Below are 25,279 nucleotides of genomic sequence, written 5' to 3'. Positions count from 1 at the left end.
AGTGGGAGGGGCATTCTCAATATAGAGAGCATTTAAAGTGTTTGTTCACCTAAACATGGATATGATGTTATTAATTACTCAGCCTCATGTCATTCAAAATCCCCGTGACCTTCATTCAACTTCTGAAAACAAATTAAGATCAGGTGAAGTTTAAGAGCTCCCTCATCCTCAAAATACAGCAAGGTTCCTGACTCGTTCAAAGTCCAGAAAAAAAAAACATCTGTTTAGATGTTTAGATTAGCTGTTTAAACTCAATATTATCATGCTAATAATAATATTGTCTGCAAAAATAACTTTAAATAACGGCTCAAAATTACAGTTTTTTTTTTTTTTTGCCAAAATCATAACAAAATTAGGCAAAAATCCTGTTCCATGAAGACATTTTGTGAATTTCCTACTGTAAATATATCAAAACTCAATTTTCGATTACTAAATGTTTTGATAAGCATTTCTTTTAGACTAATTTAGTCAAATAGTAGTATTATGGCCAAATATTGTTAATGGAAATCTTATTTATTAAAAGTTCAGGTGATATATAAACCTCTATTGAACAAATACGACTAATATTGTGGTCCATGGTTACATATTATAATTGAATATGCATCATGTAATATTTTGGCATAATAAACTGTCTTCGTGGAAAACATGAGGGAAAGCTCAAATCTTTCATCAGCAGAGCTAAAAGAAATACATGTCCAAATCTTTCCCAAAACAAACATTTCTGATCTGTCTGTACAAGATAAACACATTGTCTGGCTGTGTTGCTTACACAGTGCACATGCAGTGTCTGAAATTTCCCTAATGTGGTCTCAGTTCGTGGTGATTTCACAGCATGTGCCCTGTTAAAAAGTGAAACCATTTGGCAGGTCAAAACGGCTACTCGTCATTTGCATTTCCACACTACAGAAAATGATCACTAATGTTCAACTAGGCATGGGATGATAACCGTTTTCAAGGTATACCGTGGTTTGGAAAAGTTAAGGTTTTAAAACTGCCAACATTTTCTGCTATACCGTTCTTAAGGTATGTGTAAGACTTTTCATTACGTTTTTTTCTTGTTTTTTCGGACAACAGTATCTCCAACAGTAAATATATCCAAAGATGCAGTTTTAAAATGTAAAGAAATCTGTGTTTTTGAAACAAATGAAGACAGCAGAAGTCTATGATTCATTTGAATTATTCAGCCTGACATGTTCACTGTTCCAAAACATTTAAAATGTTTCTCAAAATAAAATATATTGTGTTCAACGGGGAAAAAAGTTAGATTTTTTTACCCGGACATTTAAAAAGAATATATTTTAGTGCAGTAATCACATTACCGTCAAACCATGATATTTTTATCAAAGGTTATTATACTGTCAGAATCTTATACCAGCCCATACCTATGTTCAACATCTAATAAAGATGCCAGAGTAGTCAGATTTATTAAAAATACATTCTGTTTTAATGTCGACTGATTACAGTGCAAGTCCACAGACATGCTATAGGACACATTTCACTGTGAGATTAATTGTGCTTTGCATCCTATGCGAGACAAAAAGTACTGTAAAGGTTGTCACTTTATTATCTAAGGTATTGTGCATTATGTATTGTACTGAATAGAAGAATAACTGAGAGCTGTGATGGATATTACAACATAAACATTTTAAAAAGATTGCACCAATAGTTATTAATCCAACAAGATATTCCAAAAGGCGAAAGCAGAACTCATAATGATGAATGATTAGGAAAACATTTTGAGACTTGTCTGTAATTTTTTCGCCATTTGTTTGTCAAACAAGCTCTTTCGAAACTGGACTGTGGCATGTAACACAAAAGGTAATATAATGTTATAATTGCCAGATTAGTTTCCAAATGATCATTATTAAAACACGTGATCATAAGTTGGACATTTATGGTTTTTGAGTTTTTTAAAGGCCTTCTTAAATTCTTTGCTAGATTTGTCCCACTTGTGAATGCCTGTCAAAACGTACTGTTTCCCCACACTTCGACCCATGATTAGATAGTGGTTCTCTAAGTTTTCCAGCTGTTGGCATGGACAATGTGCTCCATTTTTCAGGTAAAGCACAAGCTTCTTCAGATCCTGCTTTTTCATAGTTCCAGGCCTCACCGGTTTTCTCCTTTTCTGCAGAATGACTTTTCGGTCCAAGTTGTCTATTTTAACCTCTTTGATCTTCGTCTTGATTGCTGCAAAGAGAAAAAAAATGTTGATTTTAGATTTTCACAAGTCATTAAAGTTCACGAGTTTAAATGAGACAATTTCATGGCACACCAATGAAGTCCTGAATAAACATTTAAAAGAGTTATGCAACATCTGAAACAGTTACGCAAGTTGAAACCTTTATTTAAAAGCGAAATCCTTCAAGTACTGAAGGAAAACGCAAATATTTGAAGTATTTTTGCTTAAGGTCATTGTTGTATTTCTTTGCCATGGAGATGCTTAGCACTTGGCTGTTTTTCATCATCGGTTTTCACATTTAAGCCAAGAACTCACTCTAGTTTATGTCTTTCAGATGCTATTCGGTGCTAATTGTGCAAAGCTGGTTCATGGCGCAATGTGTTGTATCGCAATATCATCCTGGGTGTGTGAGAATACGATTCTTGGGTCTGAATCAAATTCAAAATCCAACCAAGATCAATTATGAGATTGCACAATTTCTCAAAAACGTACTTATTGTTAATGTTAAAACTAAATAGGCCTTTTTACGGATCCCTGAGGCACACCTGGCAATTCAAACACTGCAAACACTTAATAAGGTTAACAGTGTCTTATTGAAGTTCTAGTTCTCTATGACTTCATCACTCAGTGATCTACACAATGTTCCTATTCCATGAAGAGTGTGAAATTTGACCAAATACTTGTCATGGTGCACTTTAATAAACATTATGATCTGCTATAATGTGAAGACCAAACACTGGTGTGATTGTGGAAAATGATAAAAAAAAAGACCATTACAAGTTAAATTTCCATCGCTATCCATCCTAAAGTTCTTTAATATACTGCCTTCATATGGTTACATTTACCAAATAATGATTATGTTTTCATTTTGGGATGAGATTAGGTAGAAATATCCAATGGAAAAAGTTAACTACATGTTTTCATTTTCACATTTTACAGTGTAGGGATGCATAGTTTGAGACACAGTCATCCTATAATGACTAGTAAAAGTCTTTGTTGGGTTAGTCCTTGATAGCTTGCCATAAAAATAAAAGGTCCCATGAAATTCTTGCCAGAGGCGAGCTTCCTGTCTTTGACAACATCTCAGACCCTGAAAAAAAGTGAGCTGCTGGATTCGACTCACATCATGGGTAGCTAAAGACTGCATTAGCAATGGAAGAAGTAGCTCTGCTTTATATAAATCCATAATTTCTCCACTTGCGGTTGAAATCTAATAATCCACTGTCATGGATATGTTAGTCTATGGAAAAAAAGACATGAAATATACATATACAAAGAGAAAAATGTTTGACGTAGAGCTGCAATTGAAAACAAAATAATAGGAAGGGAGCAACAAAAAAAGAGCAGAGCTGTGGTAAACAATACACACAACAAAAAGTATCAGTTGTGTGAACACACATGCAACACTACACCGTTCCTATTGTCTCAAGAGAGAAATTTAGATTTAGGCTGAGCAAATGCAGATAATAATATCAGAAATCTTTTTTTTGAGCAACAATACTATTGGAAACAAATGTTTGAGAAAAAAATTATGGACCAGAACGGAATCACAATGATGGGAATCAGTTGATCGGGTTTTGTTTTCTTGAAATCATTAAGCTCTGGCCAATAAACGAAACATTTTGAAATCACTTGCGTTAGTAGCAGTGTACTGAAAAGTGCTTGGAACAAGATTTGCTTATGTTTGTAAAAGATCTTTGCCAAAAGCCTTCAGATCTAAAATGTGTTTCGATGTGTTTCAGACAGATCTGCATAATAGTCTAAGACCTCATTTTCAAAACTGTTTTGAACCCAGATGCCTTTCATTCTGTGGTGAGTTTCAACCAAAAGATTAGCATGTTGATATTAGTCAGGAAAAAAACGAAGTAAAACTTTAGTTTAAGTAATTCACATTGTTAAATATTGGCTTATTACCTGCCTATTATTAAAATAATGACTGTTTCTTAGTACTTATAAAGTCTGATCTTATTTTACATTCCTAATCCCACCCAATACCTAAATCCAACAACTATCGTACTCACTATTAATAAACTGCAAATTAGTTGGCAATAGTGTGAAGTGTACTTTAAAATAAAGTGTTTCCCAAAACTGCTTTCAGTCATTGCAGTAAAGGCAACTAATTTTACTTCAGTTGTGTTTCAGAGACAATCATTTATTCTCTTCAACTTCTTACTGACAATATCGTACTTCTTAGTTCTTAAGCAACTTCTTACTGATTATATATTTTTTTATGTTAATTTATCTTAAATTTATTTAATAAATCTTTTTGAATATATTATATATTTAGATGAACTATTTTTTGTTTGGTGTTTCAAAGTTAACGCAATATCACACTAATAATAACTTTAATTCATCAATTAATATCAGTGATTCTTTACCAAATTCACTGGCACACATCTGTTCCAGAATCACATCTGTGTCCATCTCATTATCACATGCTGGACATACAGACGAGCCACCTAAAGAAGAAGAAAAAAGAGGATAGATTCAATCCAAATGTCCTGCCACAGGGGATGAATGCAATAATGATTGTTTATTGGCTTGTAGCCAATTCTTAATAATAATGTCATTTATGAAACTGTAAACCTACCTTAGATATTTTATACAATATATTCATATACAGTTTGTATAAATATTAAAATAACTTTAAGACTTATCAAATCATATCCATTAAAAAGGCTTTTTTCCATCCATTTAAATTCTCACAATAATATACAGTTTGCAAATGGATTACTGCATGTTTAGGCTTTGACCACTTTAAAATATCTTGTGCAAAATATTTGTATCAATAACCTTGACTTATTTGTTGAAAATGCATGCATCACAAACATATTTTATAACACAATCAGCATTATATAACCATACACTACAGAACAAAATTGTTGACACACCTGCTGATTACTAATAATAGCAGGAAATTTTAAACAATAAACAAAGGTGTATCTAAATGAGAGAATTGCAAATTAACAAAATGAAAACTATATTATATTTTACTGATAAGATTGATAGTTTACTATGTTTGTCTACAACACACTGGGGTCTCCTATTGGGGTTCTTTGCAAATTATTAGAATCAGAATCAGAAAGAGCTTTATTGCCAAGTATGTTTACACATACGTGGACTTTGTTTTCATGGCAGAGGTTTCCACAGTGCAATATATATATATATATATATATATATATATATATATATATATATATATATATATATATATATATATATATATATATATAATTGTGTTATAATTGTACAGTATATTACTATATATAATATTGTATATAGCTATATTATGTGCATATTGTTGTTAAATGTTAACTATGTGTGTTGTTAAATAAATAAATGTGTGGAGTTTGTTCCACAATTATTATCAAATGTTCATGAGTTGGACACTTGATAATATTTTTTATGGTGTAGAGAAAAAACATAAAAAAATGTAAAAGTGATTCCTGAAATAAAAGAAAGTTCTCGCATTTTATTAAGATAAACATGCTGTTAGTATTGAATAATCAAACAATAATACAACAAAATACTTATGACAAATAAAAGTTATGTACAAAATATGATTAAACGAGATTCCAATAAATAATTTGTAAAAATTATTTAAATAAATAAATAATAAAAATTTCATTAAAACAAAAAAATATATATCTTTTTTTTAAAGTTGCTAAGTAAATTACATAAAGTAAATACATAACTACAACATTTAGAAACAGCGTAACTTAACAAAAAAAAAAAAAATCCGTAGGCTTTAATATCTTATGACCAGTTCAGATAAATTATGTTAAATATACCAGGATTAAAAAGTAGGATGACGAGAAATTCAATATAAATAGACACATACAGTAAACTCACCTGCGGTTATCTCTGTCTCATTACTCTTTGTGGCGTTCGATGAAATGCAAACCTCGCCCAAAGGAAACTTATCACATCTGAGCATTTCTGGCCAGGGGAAGCCAAACGCCTGCATGATGGGGGCACAACTGTCCCGGACAGCCTCGCAAAACCAGCGGCACGGGTATAAGGGTCTGTCGAGGCACACAGGGGCGAAGAGCGAGCAGAGCAGGACCTGCGTGCCCCGGTGACAGGCTTTGTGCACCAGCGGAACCCAGCTGACCGCTTGCTGCTTCACCTCCGCGATGGTCTCATGGTCCAGCAGATTGGGGAGCATCATCTTCCTGTAGCCAACGTTAAAACACAGCCTCAGGTCCTCGGGAATGTCCACACACGGCGAGTGTTTGTCGGATGTGTCCGGTGCCCAGGTGTAGTCTTCATAGTCGAAGGCGTTGAGCACCGGCAGGCAGAGAACCGGAGCGATGGAGAGCCACAGCTTCAGAACAAGGTTCTTCATGGCACGAGGATGAAAATACTGTGCTGAACAGTTATTTCCACATGCGTCGCTGTGTTAGCAGTTCTGTTTGCATTGGTAGGCTACCGCGCGCACTAGTCCTCGGTCTTTTCAGTTTTGATAAGAGTGTCGCGCAAGCGTTGCTTTTCGGGGCGCGTCGCGAGAGTTAATGAACGCGCTTCAAAGAAACAACCAATAGTAATGCAACCGGCTTGGCTTAACGAAAGGATTGCTCAATGTTCTTAAATGACAAATGACCTTTTTTATGCAACGCGAAACTGAATCCATTAGTTAACCCTTTTGCGCCTGTTCGGTGACAAGGTTACACTGTGGGCGTGTAATACAGATTTAAACGACTTAAAACAAAAGTAAGTTTTAACTGGAAATAGCCTGTAATAATTGTGTACTCAGCATTTCGATAAAAATAGAGGATCAATTCACGAAAGAATCATTCATTTGAGGCAAAGTTGAGTTCAAGAGCGTTTAGAATTTAAAATATAATCAAGAGGGCTTATTATTTTAAAATAAGTATTAATGGACTAAATCTAGAATTATTAAAGATAATAGGGTCACATTTTGTTTTAATGTACTATTGCTATTATTTAAGCATTAAAACTTTTAGCTCAGTAATTTGCTGCTTATTAATAGTTAGTAAGGTAGTGGTTGGGTTTAGGTTTATAAGATCATACTTTCTAAACAGCCAATATCTTAATATGCAGAACAAAAGAAGCCAGTATAGTTAATAATGGGAATTGGTACTTAAACTAACGTTTTACCAATTATAGTAAAAATAAAAGTAAGAAATAATTAAACTAATTAAAATATCAATATATAATAATATATCAAATCTTATTTAGCACCACTGCAAGTAGGTAATGTAGTCTTTAATGGTCTGAATTAGTGTTTATTTTTTAGTTCAAATATATTTTTTAATTTTATGTAATTGTTTGAACTTGTGTTTTATAGAGATCTCTAGATATTGTCTACTCTAGATATTGTCTATCCATGAAGCTGCCAATAGTATCTTTACCTCTGCCATTTCTTCTGGAATCTACCGCTGGCTCTGATGTATGTCCCTATAGATATAGTATTAGTTTGGGGTATGAACTTGTGGTTTATAAAGATGTCTAGATATTTTCTTTGAGATTTTAGAGATGTGAGCTTTAGGGTGTCAGTGGCTCTTCATCATTCATAAAGCTGCCAATAGTATCTTTACCTGTGCTATTTCTTCTGGAATCTACCGTGTTACAAATTACCATGTTTGTAAACATTCAGGCTACGTGCACAACGAGGTTGCAGAAAAAAACTAAACGGGAGCGCTAGCATTTACAGTAAGGGAATGGCATCCAATGCGGTACAGAGTTTGTTGTTGTCTTAAAAATAAGTTATATTGATTACATATTATATATATTATTTACATAATGCTTTCAGCATATTATAACATCTTGTCACCCCACCCAGTGATAAGCACAGTTATTCGGCAAAATTAACGTTAAAGTGAGCAGCGTTCATCTGACAGGTCCATTTGCGATAGCACCCACCCAATGGATAGATTGGATAAGATGAAATGGCCAAGCATCCAGCCTGAAATATACAACTATCTCATTGAAACTCCAAGTGTTTTTACAAGAGAGAAGTTAAAGGCCCAAAAGTATTTGGATGCCAACAATTATGTTATGTTCTAGCCAAAGACAAGGAAAAAAGATGGAGCTATACAAGGCCTGGGTAATCATCAACAAGCAAAACTGCATTCTGACAGTGAACTGTACCTGTAAGGTAGGGTATGTGAACTTACACTTTCACATTTCATTCTTAGCATTCAGTGTTCGCAGTTTAATTAACCATGTTTAACTGTTTTTGCTGAAATCATTGCTGCAATCAAAAATGAGTAATGTGTATGATTCAGCATAGCGTTAACTTACTTGATATAAAATGAGAACTGCAGAGTTGAACATTTATAATCCATTCAGCTCCCTTTTAGCCAAAGACGTCTGCGGTTGGCATTAAAAGCAGTGTGGTGTATGGTAAAAGTTAAGTTTTCTATTTTTGGAATGTTGAATTTGGCATCCTACCACACAACATGACATTATTGTTATTGCAACCGGTCTCTTTTTGCAACCGGGAACCTGTCTGGCATAGGTTGGTAATTCCTCTATAGATATATAATTAGTTTGGGGTATATTTAACAGGGAGCATTTGGTCTAATTAATCTATTAATTGTTCCAGAGCAGAAAGTTGTGGCTAAACATTTAATTTGCTATTAAAAAATGGTCAGTGTTTTACAGATGCTGATTTGAGTGCACGTTATGCCAGCGACGGAATAATGTCTTCATAATTGAGTCAGTATATAGGACTTTTAAATTGAACATACCCAATATAGGTGTACAAACAAAGTCTTTATTTTACTTTCAACACAACCAAGGTACAGTCAACAAATGCACTGAGCATTATAAATGCCCATAAATGTGGAAAGGATGCTACTTTGTACTAATATTGAGCCATATCACACTCTTCGTGAAATTTTGCTAGCATATATCATACAAATACAATAATTGCATTATAAAAATGAGCTTTTATCTGGTCAATTTGGAAATTAGGCTTTGATCTGCATGCATAAATCAGAGAACAAAACAAAAATAGAAGCTCAGAGTAGATGAAATCCTTTCAAGAGTCTTTCAGCAAACAGTAATTGGTAGAAATAGTAAAACTGACATCCGTACAGCTGCATTTGTTAAAGAGTTTGGGTTGCAGAGCTCTTGTGTAACAGACTAATAAAATGTAAGTGAAAATGGCTGTATACATGGACTGTGTCGGTGGTGCATCTGTAAAATGTCTGATCCAATTCTATAAAAGTTCCACAGGCTGATTTATAACAGTGTTTGTCAAGTCGGTCAAAGCAATCTGGATGGCTCCTTTGCAACAAAGACACATTACAAAGAATTTATAATGAAGCATCTGCAACTTTTGGCTGCCTTTCTGGAACTGGGTTGCAGATGCTTGTGATGATGAGATGCCCTCTGCTGCTTCCAGTTGTTTTTTAACACTGATTTGAGAGCAGATTTCATGCACATACTGTACTAACAACAATTACAAATGTCAATATGGGCATTTCCTCTCTCACGTTACTGCAGCTGTTCTGACTTTCATAACCACACACATACAGCAGAATCATTTCACAATGCTCTTAATGAAGTGACAGTTGAATGAAAACAGACATGGGATGGGATGCTGAAATAGTCATCGCTTAAGATGTTTTAATTTCACAGAAATATAGCTGTCATTGGGATGTGTTTACTTGCAAATGTTCTGCCTGAACTCCAGATCTTTGGTGGTATCAGTATTTCTCCAGTCGGACCACCTGTCTCGTGAATCTGGTTCAAGGATAAATGAGAGTCATTTAGAGATTTATGAACGTCTGCAGTCATGACTTGGCTGAAATCTGATATTCTCCTGATATTTTGCACAGTACTACTAGTTAAACATATTTTCAGATCCCCTGGCATGGTGAAATATAAATACAGTTCCAGAACACTGTAAATAAACCTTTGCTGGAGGTGAGATGCTGTGGGGGGTTTGAGAAAAGCTTGAGGCTTTTAACGTTTTTAACAAACATGGGCTTGTGCTGTTTGTACACTCTCAGAAATAAAGGTACAAGAGCTGTCACTGGCGTGGTACTTTTTCAAAAGGTGCACATTTGTACTTAAATGGTCCATTTTAGTACCTCAAATGTATATTTTAGTACTTAAAAATGTTACTTTAAAAAAACCCTTTTGTATTATTTAGCTACTAATGAGCTATTAATAATGACCCTTAACATGTACCTTTTGAAAACAGCTCTTTTTAGAAACTTTTAGACACCGCTTTTATCATCATTCTGAATAGTGCTTTTTAGGAATATTCAGCATTTTTCATGTTTTAGAATATGTTTTTTTTTAATAGTGTGACATCACATCATGACTGTTGCAGTCGTGCAAACTTTTGTTTGACTGCTTTAGTTTTGGAAACTTTAGATGTGGAAACAAAACAGTTGCATGTCACCCATTACCTGTCGGTGGTTGTAGTTTCATATTTATTTATCCATGACAGACCTAAACTAACCAAGTACAAAAACACCACACCCATAAAACAGTAAATATAGTTACTGAAAAAACAACATCTAAAAAAATTAAGATATCATATTTTTAACAGTATTGCACAACTTCACAGTGCAATTATTCATTAATTCATTCATTTTCTTTTTGGCTTAGTCCCTTTATTAATCCGGGGTCGCCACAGCGGAATGAACTTATCCAACTTATCCAGCATATGTTTTACGCAGCGGATGCCCATCCAGCTGCAACTTATCACTGGGAAACACCGATACACTTCCATTCATACACATACACTATGGACAATTTAGTTTATTCAATTCACCTATAGCGCATGTCTTTGGACTATGGGGGAAACCTAAGCACCCAGAGGAAACCCACGCCAACGCGGGGAGAAAATGCAAACACCACACAGAAATGCCAACTGAGCCAGCCGAGGCTCGAACCCACAACATTCGTGCTGTGAGGCGATTGTGCTACCAACTGCGTTTTTATGAATCACTCATTAAAACAGGTGCATGCTGCCCATGACTTGCCAGTGAATGTAGTTTCATATTTATTTATTCATGACAGGCCTAAACAAACCAAGTACAAAAACACCACATTCAAAAAAATATTTAAGATATCATATTTTTAGCAGTATTCACAGTTTTATTTTTTAATATGCAATACATTTTAAGTATTCTTTTTAATTTATTTTATGCAACAAGTTTTAATACAAACAATGTTTTTTGCTAAAAGTTAATAAAAATGTTTTTTTTTACCAATAGTGTGATTAATAAAGTAATGAACTTAAACCCTTATAATTATTTTTATAAAATAATTTAATAAAATATTATTAAATTATTTATGATATTAAACATAAAACAACACAGACATCAAAAAAATTAAATGAAAAGAGAAAATATGAGAAAAAATGGTAAAATATGAATAAAATTATAATAGTGTGTCAATGATACCAAATTGTCACAGTTATTGACAGTATTACATCCATATACAGTGCTCAGCATATATAAGTACAGCCCTCACAAATCTCCCTTTTGAATTCATATTTTTAACAGGAAGCTACATTATTATATTTGTGCAGATTCATTAGATTAGTCAGTACTGAAGCCAAATCTGGAGCTTATCTAATTTGCGATGGTCCAAAAACTAGAACACCCAAATGTATATATCATAGAAAATTATTAAATTCAAATTTTAAAAAGAGGAAAAATCAAGAGAAGCAAAACAATTTACAAATTACTTAAAATTTTGTCGGTTGCATTTTATTATTATTATTTTTTTTTTTTTTTGCAATATTTTGCTCGAATTTAATTGTATTATCTTTCAGTTTCTAAATATGTTTGGTGACTAAAATATTATTTAAATAAATATATCTGTTTAATAAATCTGTTTTGCTTCAATGCACCAAAATACATTGCCTATATTCACTGAGAAATGGATAAAAATATTCATTTTCAAAATGAGGTGTACTCAATTATGCTGAGCACTGTAATGTGCATTTAGATATTTGCTGCATTATACAAATATAAATAAATTAAAACATTGTGAGAGATTGAATAAAGCGATAGTACTGAGTTCATTTTTGTTCTGTTGAACACAACAGGAGATATTTTGAAGAATATTGGAAAATGGAAGCCATTGCTTTCTATGGAGCAAAGCCATTCAAAAATCTAAATATATTGTGTTCAAAAGAAGAAAGAAACCCAAACACGTTTGAAATAAGCAGAGGAAGAGTGAAAGATGACAGAATTCACATTTTTTTTGTGTGAACTATCCTCTTAAAGCGACAGTATGTGAGTTGTTTGTTTAAAATATACAACACATATTTCAATCCATATCACTATGGTGAAACTTTATTACTATATTCTTATATTTTCCTTTGGCTTTGTCTCTTTATTCATCAGGGATAGCTACAGAGGAATGAACCGCCAACTTATCCAGCATATGTTTTACATAGCGGATGCCCTTCCAGGTGCAACCCAGTACTGGGAAACACCCATTCACATTAATTTACACACATACACTACGGACAATTTAGTTTAAATAGTTTCTATAGCCCATGTCTTTTGGACTGTGGGGGAAACCGGAGCACCTGGAGGAAACCCACGCAAACGCAAGGAGAACATGCAAACTACACAAAGAAATGCCAGCTGACCCAGCCGGGGCTCAAACCAGCAACCTTCTTACAATTCTTTTTTAAATTTGTCTTGTCAATCCATGCTATAAAAACATAATTTACTGCAGCAGCACTCGAGGGCCACAAATCCACAAACAAAATAAGGTTGAATGATTCAAAAGGAGATGTTTCGCAGACTGGAATGTTTACAATTTTTTTTTTTCAGATCTGCTCTCAATTTTACAGCCGGAGATTCCTTTGAGAAGTGCAAAAGTTTGGCTGATAATAAAGCTCATGTGTGAACTGAAAAGCATTTCAAACAAACATTCCTGTCTGATAAACTGCAGATGATTCAGATACGCCATAAAAATGCTTCTAAATTTGCACTGCATAACATCACTGATACACTTTTTAAATCTCTTTTAAAGCATAAGTCGCAAGCTTGTTTTATTTAATAGTACTGAGATGATTCAGTGCTGTCCAAAAGCAAAGATTGATGGGGAAAACTCTGCTGTATGGTATGAAAAATGGCTCAGGTGTCCCACAGGAGCTTTTAGAAATAAATGATCCCCCCGTTGAATCATTCATCATGCGAGGCTGACTGAACCCCAGCTTCCTTGCATTCTCAATCATACAGATTTTTGTCTGTTCCATATCACCCTGTACAGGTTGTCCAAGTAGGATTTCGAAAAGACAGATGAAGACACAAGAGATGAAGGCTGTTTTTAGCATTAACCTCGTCATCTTCAGGTTTGCTCGTGTCAGATAAAAGTGAATTAACACCATTAATAAAAGCTGGACAGGGCTGTTTTCTTTTCTCGCTCAGGAACACAACGTCCTCCACCCTGAAATGTGATGGTGTTGTCCTAATGCTGGCAAACAGATGCATCATTACTATGCTAAATATGTAGTGAGATCATGTCTGTTTTACATTTCATTTACTTGCAGTGCGACAAAAGGAACTTCGAAGATGCTTTATTTATTTTAAAAGGAGGATTAAAGCTTACATTACATGAATTATGAGTTTGTTTTTCAGCCATGCACTTCTGCCATTTCATTATACATCTGAAACGGTTACACAATGTCCTCCTACTTGTGTTTTAATTGTTGGAGACATTAGACGTTTCCTGTCTCTAACAGCAGACATTTCCTCTGTTGGTAATTAAGTGGAGTATTGAATATCTGTCTGTCTATGTCTGTCTGTCTGTCCCTCTGTTAGAGATTATAATAGTGATGCTCTGTCTATGCTAGCAAAAAGACTAATCTATCTGTCTGTCTGTCTGTCTGTCTGTCTGTCTGTCTATCCCTCTGTTATAGATTATAACAGCGATACTCTGTCTATGCTTGCAAAAAGACTAACGAGATGTATATTTTTAGTATCACTCACTTGATTATTAATAGTCCTACCCAAATACTTAAACTAAAAATTTAACTGATATCTAGAACAACTGTAACAATGCGACGAACAAATATGTGTAGTTTGAAATTGACGTAGCGTCGGAACCGATGAATAAACGTAAAGGTTCCTACCGGACTGTATTTTGAGGAGGACGAGGAGGCTGAATAACAGGAAGAGGAGAAGCAGCCACTATGGCGGAGGTACGTTAATAAAATATATTTTTTTACACTTTCACTTGTTCACAGACGTTGATTGACGTCTAAAATCACACATTGTAATAAATGCTTTACAACTCAACAATTTTGATAACAAACGGGTGTTTATAATTCCGTTATTTGACACGTTAGCGCTTCAACAGTGGTCGCCAAAGATAATTATCGACGTCGATGACTAACTATCCTCTTGTTCAATGTCAGCGCATGTACATGAATATAAAAGGTGTCAGGTTAAAAACGAGCTTCGCGTTGTTTTATTTTTACGTGTTCGGCGTAGGGCGTTGTGTTTGTTGTTTCGGTGTATATGCTCGCGATTTCCGGTGTTTTTAATGATGGTCAGCTTTTGTAATAATCATAAGAAATGTAATTTCAGCAGAAATCTGCGTAATGTGATGATTTCTTACGGATAATGTAGGCACCGATGATAAGGGCAAAGGGGATAAGGATGATTAAAATGAAACTTTACCATCACAATAATAAATGACATTTTAAAGTATATTTAAATAGCTGAAATGTCAAAGTTTTAATTATGTTTTAGATTATAACTGTTTTTACAGGGTTTTTATTTTCAACTACGTGCATAAAAGACTTCTGTAAAGCAGGAATCTATAAAAGATTTGTTATTAAGTTGAAAAATAGCTAAAAAAAATTATATTAATATTAGAAAATTAATAGATTGACAAAAATGTAACATTTCATGATTTTGTAATAATGTTGTTTTTGTTTCTCTCCAGACGCACAGCTTGCAGGACCTGCGGCAAGCAGCCGTCGCCTCCAAGGTTTTCGTTCAGAGAGATTACACCTGTGGCACCATCTGCAAGTTTCAGACCAAGTTCCCAGCCGAGCTGGAGAGCAGGGTGTGTAGAGTTCATAGAAAACTAAGGGGATGTGACATTGGGGTGGAAAAGTTTTTTTTTTTTTTTTAGAATTATAGGTGGATTCACAGTGATACAAATATGTAGTGGTGGTTTTTACTGTGTGTTCACACTGGAGGTGGTCAAAGTTTGCTCTGGCTGCCCCAGCGACAACACTGTCTACCTTCAGCTCCGGTGGCTAGAGCATCAAAATTCGCTACATTGATCTCGTATTTAAAGGGGCCGTTGCAGCAAATCACTTACATTCCTGCATAATACGTGCTTTCTAGCGTGAAAATGTTGCACGCTTTTTATCAAATTCATTTAACAATGGAAAATAAAGTTGCACTCGCTATGGCTTTGCTTCACCTTAATTATCCAATGTGTCCACATGTCTGAAATTTTCAGAAGCAGCAATACTGTTTTGTACTGTGGCATGAGATTCCTGCTTTAAAGAAAAATATGTAACATTAATGCACATCAGTAACTCGCCAGTAACTTTTTTAAAATGTATATTCCTGTAAGAAAACCTGACTTGGATACATAAATATGACACTAAGAGTCCTTTCATGCCTGGCATGTTATTGCATAACCCAGTGTGTTTTCACCTTCAGTTTGGTTTATTTGGGTAGAAGTGAAGAAAGCAATCACACTTAGACCAAACAAACGTCAGACCAATAAAATCAGTCTTACACAATTAGTCTTAACAAAGTGCATGAAGACAATCTACTGCCACTCAGAGTGAATAGTGAATTATTATAAATTAAAAACAACCTGAAATGCCTAAATGAAAATTGGTTTGATTTGCACATTTTAGCACTACTGTTCAAACTAAATGAAATATTGATAAAGCTTTTAAAAAGAAGGAAAATAACCACTACAACAAAAGCTACATTAAATACACAGAGCTGCTGTGTGTCTTTTCTGACAGATGACTGGGATTCTGGAACATAACGGAGTGTGTGCCCTGATCAGTAAGATGACAATTTACCTACATGTGACACACATTTATTAGGTTAAATATAACGCCTTGTAAAAATAAACCAAGCCATACGGATATTGCAGATTTGTTACTCTAATAATCCCTGTTTTGGAACAAAGCAAACAATCTATAGGTGTGAAAACTGCCTACAACCCAGGTAGGTAGTGGCAAGTCCCTGAGATCTTGGGCTCATTCTTGATATTGAAACCAAGCAAGTGACTGAACTGATCACTGGATCTTTGACTCAAATGATTTATTAAAAAACAGATTATTTCAGGACTTTTCAGCATTGCTTTGAAACGCACAAATGTTCTGCTCTGGAACTGTTTTCATTGGTTATTTTGCAGTAACACAGTATCATTAAGCTGATACTTGGGAAAGCATCACTCCTGCATGTGCAATATTAACTATTAGGGATGCTTCAATCAATCGGCCGGAGATCGGTATCGGTCTTTGATTACATTTAATGACCCGATCGGTACTTGCTAATCTGGCCAATCTTATAAATCGATCAAAGGTGCTTGTTTATGAGTTTACGAGTAGAACAGATGCACTTGGGTTATACATACAGCAGATACAACACCAGAGGAGGTAAATGATGTGTGGGAGCATGAGTGATCGCTACGCTCATGTCACAGTAGCTAAAATGTATACACATGAGGTGTATAAAGTGTTTATACAGTTGATTGGCGTAACTCACGTGTATGATGATTGTCACTTTGCAACCATTGTATATCCAGATCGCGTGAGGAACAGTGATGTTCCGAGTATTGCATTACTTAGGTTAAATGAATAGAGCAGTAAAGATATCGTGAGTGCAAATCCCCCAAGTGATCTGACTGGTGTGAGGCTCCCCAGATCTGCTGTCAATAGTTGGAGATGAGCAAAATATTTGAATGACCTTGCAAGTATTTAGGCCTTTTTACATATAAGAACTGAAAGTTCTGTTTTTGACAAAATTGCAAGTTCAATAAAACCTGGATGGAAATATTAGATAAATAAAACCCAAACTTTTTTTTAACATGAATATTTAGTAATATAATAATATACTTATTCTTGTAATATACGTGTTGCAATAAACAGTAGTTTATAGGCCTATTTCCCTTTAGTAAAGAAGTAATGGATTTATAGGTGTGCATTTTAACTTTTTATGCATCAAATTTGCGCTCCAAACTTTCTTGATTGAGATATGTTGAATTTTTCTTTCATCTTGACATGTTCACACCTAAATGCTTGTAAGAGACGTGTTTAAGGGATTATATGCAGCATCCTTAATTTATTCTCTTAGGTAAGGAGAGATCCACTTAAGTATCTTACTTGGTGGGAAAATGTGCTTTATGCATTATAAAGCTTGAAGCATCAGAATCAGCCGACAATGACAAGGAATCGGTACTCGTATCGGCTGCAAAAATCTTGATCGGAGCAACCCTATTAACTATATATAATATCCAGGGCCAGACAGAATCTGCGGGTGTTTTTTGTCATTTCTGTGTAAAAAATTATGCTGATGATTTTGAGTATAGAAACTAAAATGTAATACATGAAATAAATAAATAATCACATAGTTGAAAAATCAAAAGTTGAAATAAATGTTTAACTTTTACCCAAGGTTTACAATACAAATCCCCAAATATCCTTAAAAAAGGCAGAAAATTCTACTTTACAAACCGTATTATACATAAGTCATATAATCACATGCATATTTCAATATTTTCAATATTACTGAATTCAATTTCAATGCCAAATTAATATAAAATTACAAACATTTATGAAAGTAAATAAATAGACTCAATGATGAGCAAAACAATCAGTGGATATCTGTGCACACATATTCTGCCTATTAGTAACTAACTAATATTTACATATGTAAAATTATTTCTATATTTGTGAAAAAAATTAAATAAATAAACGCATACACAATTTATTTTTGCTTTTTAAACTTGAATTATAGAGTCATTCTCCCAGCATTCTGATAGGCTTTATAGAGTAGTATAGTTTTTGGACTCTCAAAACATGTTTTATTGCTAAATGAGTGACATACGAGATAAAATCAGCTTGCACATCATTAAAACAACAGTTACCATATTATCTATAAACATCACACGCCCTCATGGCAAATAAAGAAGGACAATGTTTACAGATGTCAAATTCATCTAAAGAATTGGCTTATTGATTCTGACAGCTCTAATTTTTCACTCAGATGACTTCAGTTTTGTTTTTTGGAGGTTTGCAGATGTTCATTCTGGTAATTCTACCCAGATGTGTGTGTAGTAAACAGGCTTGGGGGAAAGATATAATAGCTCTGTCAAGCAACACCACTTACATCGTCTGATTGTTTTTGTTGTTTCAGATTGACAAAGTGCAGTTTGAGGAAACCATACAGACCTTGAATAATCTCTATGCAGAAGCAGAGAAGCTTGGCGGCAGGTCGTATCTGGAGGGCTGTTTGGCCTGTCTCACTGCATACACAATCTTCCTCTGCATGGAAACACACTATGAGAAAGTGAGTAGAATAGTGTGGATATCTTGGATGACTTTGGTTGATATGGAATTCAGTATTATGGTGTTTTTGTTTAGGTGCTGAAGAAGATTGCCAAGTTCATCCAGGAGCAAAATGAGAAGATTTACGCTCCTCTTGGGCTTCTTCTGACCGACCCCATTGAGAGGGGGCTCAGGGTCGTATCCTTTCTTAATCGCACATGTCTGTCTGTTCACTCGCAAAATGGGTGTTTTTTGACATGACAGAATTGCTACATGCAGTCACTGAAGCATTTTGAGTGGGTTGCTGAGAGATGCATGGCTATGTTATGAGGGCTCATAACATTTTACAAGTTTTATTGTATCAACAAAATATTTTTTGGGATATATTGGCTCTATGGTTTTATTTAAGGTTTATTCATCAATATTAATAATATTCACAGCTTAATGGCCATGGAAAAATGTGGGTCCTGTGGACACTATTTACACTGATTTACACTATGAAAACAGTGTAAATAGTGTCTATATATACACTACTGGTCAAAAGTTTGGGGTCAGTATGATTTTTTAATTTTTAAAATAAGCTTATCCTGCTCACCTAAGCTGCATTTATTAAATCAAAAATACAGTACAAATTGTGAAATGTTATTGCACTATAATATAACTGTTTAAAAGTAGTTTATAATTTAACTGAATAATTTATTCCACCATTTTAAAGATGAATTTTCAGCTTCATTACTCCAGTCACATGATGTTTCAGAAATCACTCTATTATTATTATTATTATTATTATTAATAATAATAATAATAAGAAGAAGAAGAAGAAGAAGAAGAGGAGGAAGAATGGTAATGGAAATAAAAGCAATAAAAACTGGAGTAAAAAATTCATTTGAAACCACATACAATAAGAAAGCATTTATTTAAATTTTTAATAAACATTTAACCCTTTAACTTTTTTACATTTCATAAATGCCACCTTGATAAACAGAATAGTTTTCTGATATAATTTTCAAAAAACTTGAAAAAAAATAATTAAACCTGACCCCAAACTTTTAACCGTTAGTGTATGTCCAAAAAAGTATCCACTAGCTGAGGGACGACATTTCTTTGGATAAAGTGTATACATTTTATTTTATGTTTTTAAATGAATGTTAAGTTAATTTTGTCTAAAGTAATTCATATCGTTGGTGACAAGACCGACTTTAAGTCGAGGCTCAAATGCAGGGGTGACTGTGCTTTTGTCCTAGATAGTGGAATGCTCTGCCCCTCTGTATTAGACCTAGATCATCTCTGTCTGTTTTTAAAGCTTGGTTGAAAACTTACCAATGCTATTGATTTGGCATTTTATCTGTAAGAATTGTTTGCTTTGGCTATAATTCTATTTCTTTCTGCTCGTGTTTTGTATTGTGCAGCACATTAGTCAACCTATGGCTGTGTTTAATAGTGCTATATAAATAAAACTGACATTACTTAACTCAAGATTTTTAAGGTGGAGATCACTATATTTGAGGATAGAAGTATTGGTTCAAGATAAAACACACCAAAGGTAAGGTGGGTTTTTTTTTCCTGATAGTTGATTACAATGTAATTTGATGGTTCTCTTGGGTCATTGTTGAATATAAGTAACTTTGTAAATACATATTAACCATATTTCAATAGAGTTTTACTACAGCTTTACCATGATGGTCAGTAGAATAAGTTGACCGATGGAAGAATCTATGTGAGAAAATCCCCAGAAGTGAACTGTACAAACTGAACCGAACCATCCCATACATTGGAAAAGTACCTTAAATTAGATCCTACTTCTTAGCATGGTCCAACCCAGCACAACAGGAACTACCAGTGATGTTTATTGTATGCTGATTGCTTGAATGCATCCCATACAAAACATTCATTCATTAATTTTCTTGTCGGCTTAGTCCCTTTATTAATCTGGGGTCGCCACAGCGGAATGAATCGCCAACTTATCCAGCAAATGTTTTACACAGTGGATGCCCTTCCAGCTGTAACCCATTTCTGGGAAACACCCATACACACTCATACACTACGGACATTTTGCCTACCCAATTCACCTTTACCGCATGTCTTTGGACTGTGGGGGAAACCGGAGCACCCTGGAGGAAACCCACACGAACGCAGGGAGAGCATGCAAACTCCTCACAGAAACGCCAACTGACCAAGATGAGGCTCGAACCAGTGACCTTGCTGTGAGGCGACAGCACTACCCCACACGCCCCATACGAAACACTGACATACTATTTTAAAGTACACATACAAAACCGTATCGCCTCTGCACAGTTCCTATAACTAAATGTGAAAGTACCTGCTTTTTTCTAATCCAGCACAAAAGGAACTACAATAACATAAGTGTCCACAGATTGGCCGACGATGTCAACACAATATTGTATAGTGTTAGAAGAGACCCATTGAGAAAGCTAAAATAAGCTACACTTATTTGTTGCTTTTGTCTGATGTGTTATTCTTTTATTAACCTCTGATATTTAGCATTACACTGTAGGTGTCAAACTCAGTTCCTGGAGGGAATTGAGTTTGGAGAATTGAGTTCCCTCCAATTCCTGGAGGGAATTGACTCAATTCCTGAGGGAATTGAGCTCTGCACAGTTTTGCTCCAACCCTAATCAAACACGGCTGATACAAAATTCCAAGAACGCAGAGAACGGACTTGCATTCTTGTGAAGACCGGTCTTGCCAGGTCACCTCGGAAGAACAAACTCTCTAGGTCGCGAGAACACAGAACGTGTCCTGTGAGAATTGGGATGCTGCGTTCTTCCTGATGGTCACATGATCCTCATGCGTTTTTGACAGAAAATTTAAACATTACAGCATTTATACAATGATTTCTTTTTCCTTTTTCAATATATATCTCATTTAGGGAAACTGCTGAGAGAAATAAGTCTCTGAACTTTAATAATAAGTTTAAATAAAATGCTTTGCTTCTCACCTCCTTTATTCAGTCGCAATGACTTCTAGAGCAAGTTCAGTGCTCAAGTCTGCATTGGTGCATCTTCGAAAGCAAGAACACATCAGGGAACTTTCACGCATCCTCCGTTCTTGGAACTGAACTTTAGTGGTTGATAATGATGTTACACAAGGACACAAGATCGCTGAAGAACGCATATTGAAACAGCCAAGGTGTTCAAGACTTCTAGAGACTATTAAGCAGGCTATTAAGACTATGCAGAGATGCTGCCCTCCAGAAATTGAGTTGGAGACCATTGTATTAAAAGTTATCATATGTGATCACCGCTTCCTCAATCCTGAAGTTGTTGATTTTTCTGAATGCAGCATTTGATGTTGCTGTTGGATGGCTTACAGTATTTCAGAGCTTTTACGGACACTGCATGTAACCAGTAGAATGAGAGAATTTCGTTGTCAGGTGGTTCTCAGGTGCTGGTTCCTATAACTGATTTCTTTTAGCCACAACAACATGGTGCAATAAATCCTAGGCAGATTTCTAATGCTCTAAATGACGGCCTGTAGTTGCATAATAGTCAACAGTAAGTGTTTGTGTGTGTGCTTTTCTGTTTGATATATGTAAAAAGTGCATTGCTTAGTAGCTGCAGCATGTTGTTTTCTGTCTTTTATAATGCAAAGTTGTATTTCCTCCTGCAGGATCATGTTTGGAACGTGATTGCTGGCCTGCTGGACTCAGAACCTGCTTCTCCATCTCATGATATCACAACCCTACTGCTTTAAATGTAGATAGCATCATTTTTTTATTATTATTTTTGTTTTGGACAGAGGGAGAGAGTGAATTATATAATATATCTTACAGAAACTCTCCAAATCAGCTTTCCCTCAGTTAGCTGCTTTCCGATGTCTTACTTAAACAGAGTTCTTTTTAAATCCATGTTGTGCCATGTAATTTTATATCGCATCGTTTGATTTCTTTACAGCGCGTTTCCCTTCTCTTGTTTTCTGTATATACTTGTCTTGAATGGGAAGTATAGATTAAGTGCACAATGTTCTGCCACAATACAGTTGCATATTATTAGGATCTTTTGTGACTGCGTTTCGTATTAACAATTTGTTTTCGAGAAATTCGATCAAATATGTGCTTGTTAAAACGTCTATACATACATAAAGAAGCTTTGAATGTGTACGAAGAAATTTGAGATGGATAATTAGTTTGTTGTAATTAATGAATGCAAGTACTAAGTTTAGCTGTTTTACTAAGCTCCATTCCATTCCCCTCTTCGAAAAACAGCTTGTGTTTTCTATTTTAACACTACATTTGACTCTATTTACCAATGAACTACTGTACTTTTATCGGGGTCTGCAATATAATCCTTATTACAAACAAACGCCATCGAATCCTTAAAAGGCATGGTTTGCATTTAATATTGCATCTCCAGCTTGTATTTCAGACTCTTGTCAGTTCGACCTGTTTCTTGCGTAAATCTTTTTATCAGTGTTGTATCATAATGTCTTTTTTGAAAATCTTTTGACACTTATTTAAATGTATCGTACAATAAATAGCGTTTTCTTGAACAAATTGCATTGCCTGCTGTGTTTTATTTCGTTTTTATACATTCATTTTTGTTTGTTTGAAAGAGCAATGTTTGTGAGTTAGAAATGACCCCTTTACACATGAATTACGTTTCAGGAAAATGTAAAAGTATGGTTTCACAGTTCTTGAGGCTCCTATAAATGAGACCAAATTATAATCATACAAATTCAACACCCTTTAAGTATATATATTTTTTCCATTTAAATGGACATCAGGTCAGAATAGTTGTACTTCCTGAATATTATACCAACACTCATTCATTCTTTTTTCTTCAGATTAGTCCCTTTATTAATCAGGGGTCGCCAAAGCGTAATGAACCACCAACTTATCCAGCATGTTTTACACAGCGGCTGTCCTTCCAGCTGGAACCCATCACTGGGAAATTTGAGGATTATTTATTATTATTTTGTTTCATTTTATAGAATCTAAAACGCATAAGCAATTTTACATTGATAACTTAAAAAAGAATAGAAACATGTAGCTGCAATTATAAAAAATAAAAAAAACTAATTAAACGCATACACTACGGACAGGTCCATAGCCAGAGTGGTTCGAAAGACCCACCTCCCTTTTGACAAAGTCCAGAATTTGGCCCCTATATGAGCAAATTTTTCCCATTTTTGACAGTATGCCATCATAAATTTTTTCATAAAGCTTTAAACAGAATAGCCAATAAGGCTTTTATCAATTAAACGGATAAATTCAGACTGATGAAATTAGCTGTTTTCCCATTGATGGGTTGCGGCTGGAAGGGCATCCGCTGCGTAAAACATGTGCTGGATACGTTGGTGGTTCCTTCCGCTGTCGCGACCCCAGATTAATAAAGCGACTTGGCCAAAAAGAAAAGAAATTAATGAAATGAGCTGTCCAGTTTGTTATTTGCCTATAGGCTACATTTTCATTTTGTTTGTTTTTTATGATGGATGATAAATTAGCATTTTAAAAAAAGTTTTTTTTCATATTTCTAAAATTCTTATCTCATTACATTATACATAAAACGGTAATAACTTGCATTTTAAATGCACATTTGTAAATATACATTTTTGTAAACAAAAAACTAAGCCCTTTGACAAAAGTGTAGGAATTATGTTTGTTGCATCAAACAGTGTGGTAATGATAACCATCCGACAAGCTAATCCAGCACTAATTAGTGCTTTAAATGACACTAAAAGGCAGTATTTGAACCTCGAATAACTGCAAATAGGTCCACTTTTTGAGAAAAAAAGAACCAGCCCTTTTAATAGGCTGGCTACAGGCCTGACGAACAATTTAGCTTTCCCAATTTTCCTAGAGCGCATGGACTTGTGGGGGAAACCGTAGCACCCGGAGGAAACCCACGAGAACACAGGGAGAACAAACAAACAAACAAACTCCACACAGAAATGCCAACTGATCCTGCCAAGACTCGAACCGGCGACGTTCTTGCTGTGAGGCGACAGCGCTACTCACCGCGCCACTCTTCAGGTTTTTAACATTTTTCAAAATATATATTTTTTGCGAAGAAACTTTGACAAGCGAAAGGTGATTAAATGATGACAGAATCTTCAGTTTTGGGTGAACTATCCCTTTAAAATGAGTCATAACTATTGTTATTTCACTCCTGACCAGCAGAGGGGACTAAAAGCCTTCATGGCGAAATATTTGGTGACCTCAGAGTTGTCGGTTAAACTCAGTGTTGCTGTGGTTTCTGCTTGCTCAATTTAGGATTTTTTCAACTGGGATTTAATCGCTTTTAAAGGTCTTTAATGCGGTATACGTGTGTATAAACCAGTCGCCTCTTAAAGCGCGTATAACGTTAATTTGATAAGAAAAGAATAGTGTGCTATGCTAGTTGCTATTATTTTAGTCAATTGAGCTCAAATTCGCTGTAAGATTTACGAGTTTATGTTTAATGTCATTTGTTTTAAGTTTACTTAGTTACAGTAAAATAACGTTCTATGTGCCTCTGTTTCAGCTTTATTTGAACAGTTGTAGAAGAATGCATGTAACGTTAACTCAGATCTATTTCGTTTGCCTCAGTAACTTAGTTATATTATAAACCGTCATATTCTTATATTAACACTCCATCTTATTTGGTCTGTAAATT

General features: G+C 34.8%; 2 protein-coding genes across 3 annotated transcripts; one reads left to right on the top strand and one right to left on the bottom strand.

Moving 5' to 3' along the window:
• Window positions 1-1,421: 1,421 nt before the first annotated feature.
• sfrp1b (secreted frizzled-related protein 1b) lies at window positions 1,422-6,726 on the bottom strand. Its single transcript, XM_056466851.1, has 3 exons — window positions 6,032-6,726; window positions 4,558-4,638; window positions 1,422-2,187 (listed from the first exon to the last, which is right to left on the bottom strand). The coding sequence occupies exons 1-3, from the start codon at window positions 6,525-6,527 to the stop codon at window positions 1,865-1,867; spliced, it is 900 nt and encodes a 299-aa protein (XP_056322826.1). The 5' UTR covers window positions 6,528-6,726; the 3' UTR covers window positions 1,422-1,864.
• Window positions 6,727-14,253: 7,527 nt separating this feature from the next.
• Window positions 14,254-23,180, top strand: golga7 (golgin A7). Of its 2 annotated transcripts, none has more exons than XM_056467126.1 (6): window positions 14,254-14,333; window positions 15,083-15,205; window positions 18,535-18,687; window positions 18,762-18,863; window positions 20,152-20,208; window positions 22,296-23,180. In XM_056467126.1, exons 1-5 carry the CDS (start codon window positions 14,325-14,327, stop codon window positions 20,194-20,196), a joined length of 432 nt encoding a protein of 143 aa, XP_056323101.1. In that variant the 5' UTR covers window positions 14,254-14,324; the 3' UTR covers window positions 20,197-20,208; window positions 22,296-23,180. The 2 variants fall into 2 exon arrangements, with proteins under 2 accessions (XP_056323101.1, XP_056323102.1); XM_056467127.1 differs by having other exon boundaries at window positions 20,152-20,213.
• The last annotated feature ends 2,099 nt before the right edge of the window (window positions 23,181-25,279 follow it).

This window comes from Danio aesculapii, chromosome 10, assembly GCF_903798145.1.
Source record: "Danio aesculapii chromosome 10, fDanAes4.1, whole genome shotgun sequence".
Lineage (NCBI taxonomy): Eukaryota > Metazoa > Chordata > Actinopteri > Cypriniformes > Danionidae > Danio > Danio aesculapii.
The sequence above is the reverse complement of the archived record's forward strand: the minus strand, read 5'-3'. Positions and strand labels throughout refer to the sequence as shown.

What these genes read in the sequence shown, in the direction of transcription:
- sfrp1b (XM_056466851.1), bottom strand. Translation starts at nt 6,527, where the DNA reads ATGAAGAACCTTGTTCTGAAGCTGTGGCTCTCCATCGCTCCGGTTCTC. An exon ending in TGAGACAGAGATAACCGCAG is followed by an intron (nt 4,639 to 6,031) that starts GTGAGTTTACTG and finishes CTTCTTCTTTAG; the next exon opens with GTGGCTCGTCTGTATGTCCA. An exon ending in GATGTGTGCCAGTGAATTTG is followed by an intron (nt 2,188 to 4,557) that starts GTAAAGAATCAC and finishes TTCTCTTTGCAG; the next exon opens with CAATCAAGACGAAGATCAAA.
- golga7 (XM_056467126.1), top strand. An exon ending in TGGAAACACACTATGAGAAA is followed by an intron (nt 18,688 to 18,761) that starts GTGAGTAGAATA and finishes GTTTTTGTTTAG; the next exon opens with GTGCTGAAGAAGATTGCCAA. An exon ending in TTGAGAGGGGGCTCAGGGTC is followed by an intron (nt 18,864 to 20,151) that starts GTATCCTTTCTT and finishes AAGATTTTTAAG; the next exon opens with GTGGAGATCACTATATTTGA.